Here is a 6,465-nt window from a genome sequence, read left to right on the forward strand (position 1 = left end):
CGCGAGCTGTGCTTGGGGCAGTAGGACTTGAACTTGACCTCGTCGTTCTCCGCCAGGATGGTCTTCATCTCCAGGCCCCGCTCAAAGGCGCAGGTCACGTGGAAGGCGGTGCGGCAGTTCTTCACGGAGCACTGCGGGCAGGGGCGGGTCAGGGCGCCCCTGGGCGGGGGGGGGCCCTCCGGGGGCAGGACCCCGCCCGGCGCCCCTCACCTGGATGGACGCGCCGAGCTTCTCGCTGCACAGGGAGCAGAGCAGCGCCCAGCGGCTGCTGGGGATGTGGGACACCTTGGTGATGGGCTCCATCTTCTCGGGGCTGCCGATGCTGACCTGCGCGGGCGCGTGAGCGGGCTGCTTGCGGGGCAGGGCCCGGGCCGCCATTTTGCGGGGCGGTCACGTGAGAGGACGCACGTTCAGCCGGGAGCTCACGTGACCAGGGGCGTGCTGCGGCCGCCCAGCCGGACCCGGCGAGAGGCGGCGGCGGGAGCGGCGGTGATGGACGGGTCCGGGGAGCAGCCCAGAGGCGGGGGTGAGGCCGGAGGCAGACGGGCGGGAGGAGGGCGAGCCCCGGGCCGGCCGGCCGGCCCCACGATCCCTCCTGCCAGCCCCCGGCCGCGAGATCTCCGAGCACTCCGGGCAGAACCTCCCGGGTCGGGCGCCGCCAGCCTCCAGCCCCTGCTTCCCCGGGGCCCCCGGCGCTCTGATTTCCGCACACCGATCTCCTCTTGCGGGGTGCTCTCGGACACCCCCGAGAACCTGGAGACCCCCGGATCCAGACCCCCGGACAGGCCCGGGCTTGTCGCCGGCACCACTTCCTGCCTCCGGCCCTGGTGGGAGGGGCGGCTCTCCTCTCTGCCCCTCCGGCCAGAGGTCTGGCCGCCTTCGGTGTAGTCCCAGTCTCCTCCCCTGGAGGAGTGCAGGGTACAGGCCGGTCTCCCTGCCTCTCTCTGCATCAGGGACTCAGTCGTCCGGGTCCCCAGTGACTTTGTCCACCAGGCCCCCAGAAGTCCAGCGCCCCAGCGTTGCCCTTCCTCCCGAACCATGAGCCAGCCCCCCACCTCCAGGACTCTCTAGGCCTCCGCGGTCCAGACCCCTCTCCCCTCCTTTCTCCTCCAGGGCCCACCAGCTCTGAGCAGATCATGAAGACAGGGGCCCTTTTGCTTCAGGGGTGAGTTTGAGAGGCTTGATTATTGGGGCACGGATCTGAGGTGCGGCCCCTTTCTGACTGCATTTCCTACTCCGTGCCCACCCTAGTTTCATCCAGGATCGAGCAGGGCGCATGGCGGGAGATACGCCAGAGCTGGGTCTAGAGCAGGCACCGCAAGATGCGTCCACCAAGAAGCTGAGCGAGTGTCTCAAGCGCATTGGAGACGAGCTAGACAGTAACATGGAGCTGCAGAGGTGTGGCCCTTGGTCCCCTTCCCCCTCAGAACCAGGAGGCCCAGCCCCCAGCCCCTAGTTCCCCCCGCCCCCAGCCCCTAGTCCCCTAGGACTTGAAGTTCAGACCCACAATTCTTGTTCCTTCATATCCTGGGTCTCTCAACTCTGGAGTCCAAGTCTGGGCCCGCCCCTCCCCTGGGATCTTGAAACCTCCTCAGGGAGTCATTTTCCGCTCCCCTAAATGGCCATCTTGTCTCCTGCCTCCACGTTAACCCCCTGCTTTTCATTTCAGCCTGGCCTGGGCCTCATTTACCGTATCTTGGAGATGGGGTGCTAGCAGGGTCCCCAGACTCTGCGGGCTCTGCCCTCCCCACCTCCAGCTTGCTTTTCCACAGAATGATTGCAGCAGTGGACACAGACTCCCCTCGAGAGGTCTTCTTCCGAGTGGCAGCTGAGATGTTTTCTGACGGCAACTTCAACTGGGGCCGGGTTGTCGCCCTTTTCTACTTTGCCAGCAAACTGGTGCTCAAGGTGGGCGCTGCAGGGTGGTGAACCCAGGGAGGCACCCCCAGAACCCTCAGACCTGGGAGGTCAGCCTCCGCCCCCGCGGCAGCCCTGTGTCCGCAGAGGGACTCGACAGAGACAGCTGAGGGCGCCTGCCTTCGTTTATTCATTCAACATACATGTACGGGGCCCGCCGACATACGTGTGCCTGGCCCGTGCTCAGCAGCGGCGGAGCACAGAAGGAAGGCCGGGAGACGTGTGGTCTGGTGTCTCCGTGGTCAGGAAGGACGTTAAGCCGGCGCTGGGGGCACCGCAGCGATGCGGTGATAGAGAAGCATCCGGTGGGCGCGTGGTAGAGGACACAGCAAGCGCCAGTGTCCTGAGGCAGCGCCAGGTCTGCTGAAGGCAGGGGCTGGGGAAGGGAGAGGCTGCGGGCAGATGGCGCCGGGTCCTGCAGAGCACTGGAGGACTTAGCTTTACACAGACACAAGTGACTGGCTGGTTTCTCCTGCTGTACAGTAGTCCATGCATATTTGGTAGTTTACAGTGTGGGTCTGGAAATTTCCCAGTTTTTTCTAGATAAATAATGGTAGTAATGTTTGCAGACATGTTAGCCTGTGAATCCCACTGACTGGGAACGTTCTTTTGGATCACAGGGTTCACCTGCATAGCAAAATGTTGTTTATAGGATTCACATTTTGACTATACATCTCCCTTTACTCTGAAATTCTTTAAACTTTGTGAAGCTACTCAAGTGGTGGAAAGGGAAGCCTAACACATTGTCTGGTCACTGTGGGATGAAGGGTCCCGGGGCAAAAGCTGGGAAGCTGGTGAGGGACATCCAGAATGGATGTCAAAAGGTGAGGGGCCTGGACTCGGTGGGAGAGGGGAGGAAGGTGATTCCTTGATGTGTCTGTGTGACTGAGCTGATGAGGCTTGAAAGTTAGCCGTAGTGGGGATGTTCCATGTAGAACCTGGGGGAAGCATTCAGAAAGGCAGGAAGGTCACGTTCAGAGAGATGGAGAACAGGTCGTGGGTTTGCTGGTGTTGAGTCTTAACCGGTCTGAAGCTTAGGGACGCCCTGTCTGGTCTCAAGGTTAGACCTGAGCTTTAAGGAAAGGTGAACATGCCGCCGGTTGAGACCCCGTTAGGCAGAACCTGCATGTGCAAAGGTCCTGAGGCGGCACAGTTTGCGGGGGATGAAGCTATGCAAGGAAGTCAGTGAGGCATTAAAAGACAGTGGGAAATTATTAAAGTAAGATCAAGCCAGAACCGTCACACATGGTCTTATGGGCCAAGCTATTATGCATCTTGAGCTGGAGGTGAGGGCTGCTGGGTCTTATGGCCGGTTCCTGAGCAGGGCAGGTGACAGTTGACGAGTCTAACTTACAGTTTATATGAAGCGGAATGGAAGGACTGCAGAGGGCAGGATGGGAGACCGGATGAGGGCTCTCAGCCCTAAGGCCCACCTCACTCACCGTAGGCCCTGTGCACCAAGGTGCCCGAGCTGATCAGGACCATCATGGGCTGGACGCTGGACTTCCTTCGAGAGCGACTTCTGGGCTGGATCCAGGACCAGGGTGGTTGGGTGAGGCCCTTCACTCCTCCCTCCCCTACTCCCTGGGACCTGAGGGTCTTCCCGAGCCCACCACAGCTGACATGTCCTTAGGTCTCAAATGTATATTAAGCAGTGGTTTATCTTGTCCCCACTGATTCTGCTGTGACCCCTGACCTCCTTGTGACCTCTGTGCTCCCAGTGACCCTTGACCTCAGTAGTGCCTTCTCACCCTCCCTGGTACCTGCTGCTCTGGAAGCCAATCTGTGATAACGCTTGTTTGTGACTCCCACTAGCTGTCACCTTAGGCCTTAGCCCTTAGCCGCCCCTCCATGCCCGCTGACCTCACCCCAGTCCTCCCTGGTGGAATGGCTGACTGATGTCCCTGTCCCCAGGATGGCCTCCTCTCCTACTTTGGGACACCCACGTGGCAGACAGTGACCATCTTCGTGGCGGGGGTACTCACTGCCTCGCTTACCATCTGGAAGAAGATGGGCTGAGGCCACCAGCGGCCTTGGACTGTGTCTTACCTGCATAAATTATGGCATTTTTCTGGAAGGGTTGGGATGGGGGGATATGGGGATTTTTTCTTACTTTTGTAATTATTGGTGGGGGGGGTGGCCCGGGGGGGTAATAAACCTCTTTGGCCACACTTCTAGTCTGTGTTACTGGGCTCACTCCCTGGCTGTCTTAGGAGAACAGGCCTTGGCTGGTCCCATAGGTTTTCTGGAGGCACCCAGTGCTCCCTATCCGTCAGTGATGAGCTGGGTCCAGCCTGCCCTCCAGGAGCCCACAGTCCCGACAGCACCTCCGTGGCACCCTAGGCCGGAGCTGGAGGAAGAACAGGGAGGACACTCCCGAGTGGGCCTCCTAGGGCTGGACGCTTCCGACATTTGGGACCACAGCAGGTCACATGTTAACTGAGGTGGAGAAAGGGGGCGCACCTGGGGAGGGCTCAAGAGTGCTTTGGGGAAACTGGGACGCCTGATCTGGGACCAGAGGGTCGGGACAGAGGACCAGGCCTGAGTCTGCATGAGGCTGTGTGGCCACTGGGGGACAAAGCTGTGGGCTGATAGCTGTGCGGGAGCGCTGGAGGAAGAGGCGCTCTGGGGTCTCCCCCGTGAGTGGGTGTGGGGGTGCTGCCTGAGAGAAGCTGCCTGAGGGGAGACCCTGAGACCTAAAAATAGGCAGAGGACAGTTACAGGAAGAAGGGGTGTGTTCTAGAGGCTGTAACCTTGGGGGCCTTTGTCCTCTCTTTCCCTGTGTGTCTATCCCCTTCTCTCCACTTCTGTTTCCCGACCACACTGTGTCTTTCTGAGTCTTCATCCCCCCTCTCTGTTCCTGTCCTTCTGGGTCTCCTCTGTTCCCCCTGGACCTCTGACTTACCCCTTCCTCTCCTTCCACCTGTGGGCATTTTCTGAGCCACCTCATCACAGGTGGGGCCTGCCTGAGGCTAAAGGTCTCAGGCTGAGGTAAGAAATTTGGTGAATGAGTAACTCAGGTCCCATTGTGACTGCATCCTGGAGCAGCTGCCCCTCCCCCAGAGACTGTCCCCAGAGACCAAATCAGAGCTGAGATGTCAGAGATAAGATAGCATGAGGGGAGACTGAACTACCATCAGAGGGGACAATATGGCCAGAAGCCGGTACCCAGGGAAGGCATCAAGGGAACTAAAAAGACAGTAAGATGAGACAAAGAACACTCCAGGCAGCCCCTTGGGGGAGGGGACCAGACTTGGGTCTGAGCCAAGTCAGATTCCTAGGGTCCCAGCCAGACTGCAGACAAGTCCAAGCCCTGAGGAGAGATGAGGTCAGTGAGTGGCCCCACTCCGCCCTCCAGCCCTCCGCCTGAGCCCCTTCCGCTGCTGAGTTCAGCATGACTCAGCAGGACCAGGTTCTTGGCCACTGGCCCAGACACCCCTTGAGGATCCCAAGGGGCTGTCCCCTGTACCCCCTTGCTCAGGGACACCCTGCTTGCACTGAAGGAGGGCTCCTTTGCAAAGCAGGTCATGATCTCCCCCCCATACCCCAAAGACCTCTGCTCCCCTGCCCCTCCCCACCGAGGCAGTCTCCACTGGGGACTATAGAGTCCAGTTCCAGTCTTTGTGTCTCTTCCCCCCAAAACACAACAGTGGGCCCTTCTTGAGGGCAGAGTCCTGGTTTGAATCCCCTCTGTCTCCCAGGTACCAGTCGATCAGGCACACTTTAAACCATGTTGGCCAAAGACAGACCTCCTGTCCAAAGGACCCAGGCCCTCTTTGTGACTCTGAAGGGTCATATGTCAAGCAAGACAGGGGCAGCTTTAGAGCAAGTGCCCAAGACGATGCCCAGAATCTGTGGCTGCTATCAAAACAGTCCCCAGGACTCACAGCTTCAGAGAGACCACAAATCCTGGTGTTATTTCACTCCCCTTCACCTCAGCTTCCAGATAAAATACTTGATCTGTGAAATAGGGCCAGGATATCCCAAAGGGCCCAGCCAACCTTTCCAGGAATCTCTGAGCCGCCTCTTAAGAGTCTCTTCTAGGCTTCCAGAAACTTCCCTCCCTGCCACCACCCCCCCAATCCCCAAAGCTCTAGAACAGCCTTTTTAATCTTGCAGATCACCTCAAGGGCCTAAAGACCACATCCTGGAGAATTCCAGAAAAATAAGGACTTACAAGGCTAGGAACCCTCCCCCACCGCCCACCCCTAGATCTCCCACACACTCCACACGATCTCCCTCCAGCTCTCTGAGAAATTTCTGTTCTCAAACTATCTCACTGCCTTCGAAATTTCTCAACGATCCGGGGCCCCAGTATCTCCCTGAGCGAACCCCAGCCATCGAGGTCTCCCTCCCTGAGAAATCCTCAGATTACCAGAAAAGTCCACGCTCAGAAATCACCCCACAAGCCAGGACTGGATTCTTCCTTAGATACCCCTTGAGCCCCAGGGTCATTTTCCAGGACTGCCAGAGTCCCCATTCACCCCCCACCTACCGCAGAGCTCCCCAGCCCAGCACCCTTACATCCCCTGAAACTCGGCCCCCCCC

General features: G+C 59.0%; 2 protein-coding genes and 1 long non-coding RNA gene across 4 annotated transcripts in view; 2 read left to right on the forward strand and 1 right to left on the reverse strand.

Moving 5' to 3' along the window:
* Positions 1 to 27: 27 nt before the first annotated feature.
* On the reverse strand, positions 28 to 340 carry LOC105854473. Its single transcript, XR_001146146.1, has 2 exons — positions 211 to 340; positions 28 to 131 (listed from the first exon to the last, which is right to left on the reverse strand). It is a non-coding gene; the product is annotated as an uncharacterized LOC105854473 (long non-coding RNA).
* Positions 341 to 428: 88 nt separating this feature from the next.
* LOC101629425 (apoptosis regulator BAX) lies at positions 429 to 4,089 on the forward strand. 2 transcript variants are annotated; one of them, XM_004694267.1, is made up of 6 exons: positions 429 to 526; positions 1,114 to 1,165; positions 1,252 to 1,398; positions 1,773 to 1,908; positions 3,365 to 3,469; positions 3,832 to 4,089. In XM_004694267.1, the coding sequence occupies exons 1-6, from the start codon at positions 493 to 495 to the stop codon at positions 3,934 to 3,936; spliced, it is 579 nt and encodes a 192-aa protein (XP_004694324.1). In that variant the 5' UTR covers positions 429 to 492; the 3' UTR covers positions 3,937 to 4,089. The 2 variants fall into 2 exon arrangements, with proteins under 2 accessions (XP_004694324.1, XP_012589155.1); XM_012733701.1 differs by having other exon boundaries at positions 3,365 to 3,497; positions 3,811 to 4,046.
* A 1,222-nt stretch (positions 4,090 to 5,311) lies between these two features.
* The window catches only part of FTL (ferritin, light polypeptide), a 2,908-nt gene continuing 1,754 nt past the window's right edge, over positions 5,312 to 6,465 (forward strand). The window contains 1 exon segment of the mRNA XM_012733497.1: positions 5,312 to 5,329. Coding sequence (XP_012588951.1) covers positions 5,312 to 5,329 — 18 coding nt within the window.

The sequence above is a fragment of the Condylura cristata genome, unplaced genomic scaffold, assembly GCF_000260355.1.
Source record: "Condylura cristata isolate star-nosed mole 26May11 unplaced genomic scaffold, ConCri1.0 scaffold00041, whole genome shotgun sequence".
NCBI lineage: Eukaryota > Metazoa > Chordata > Mammalia > Eulipotyphla > Talpidae > Condylura > Condylura cristata.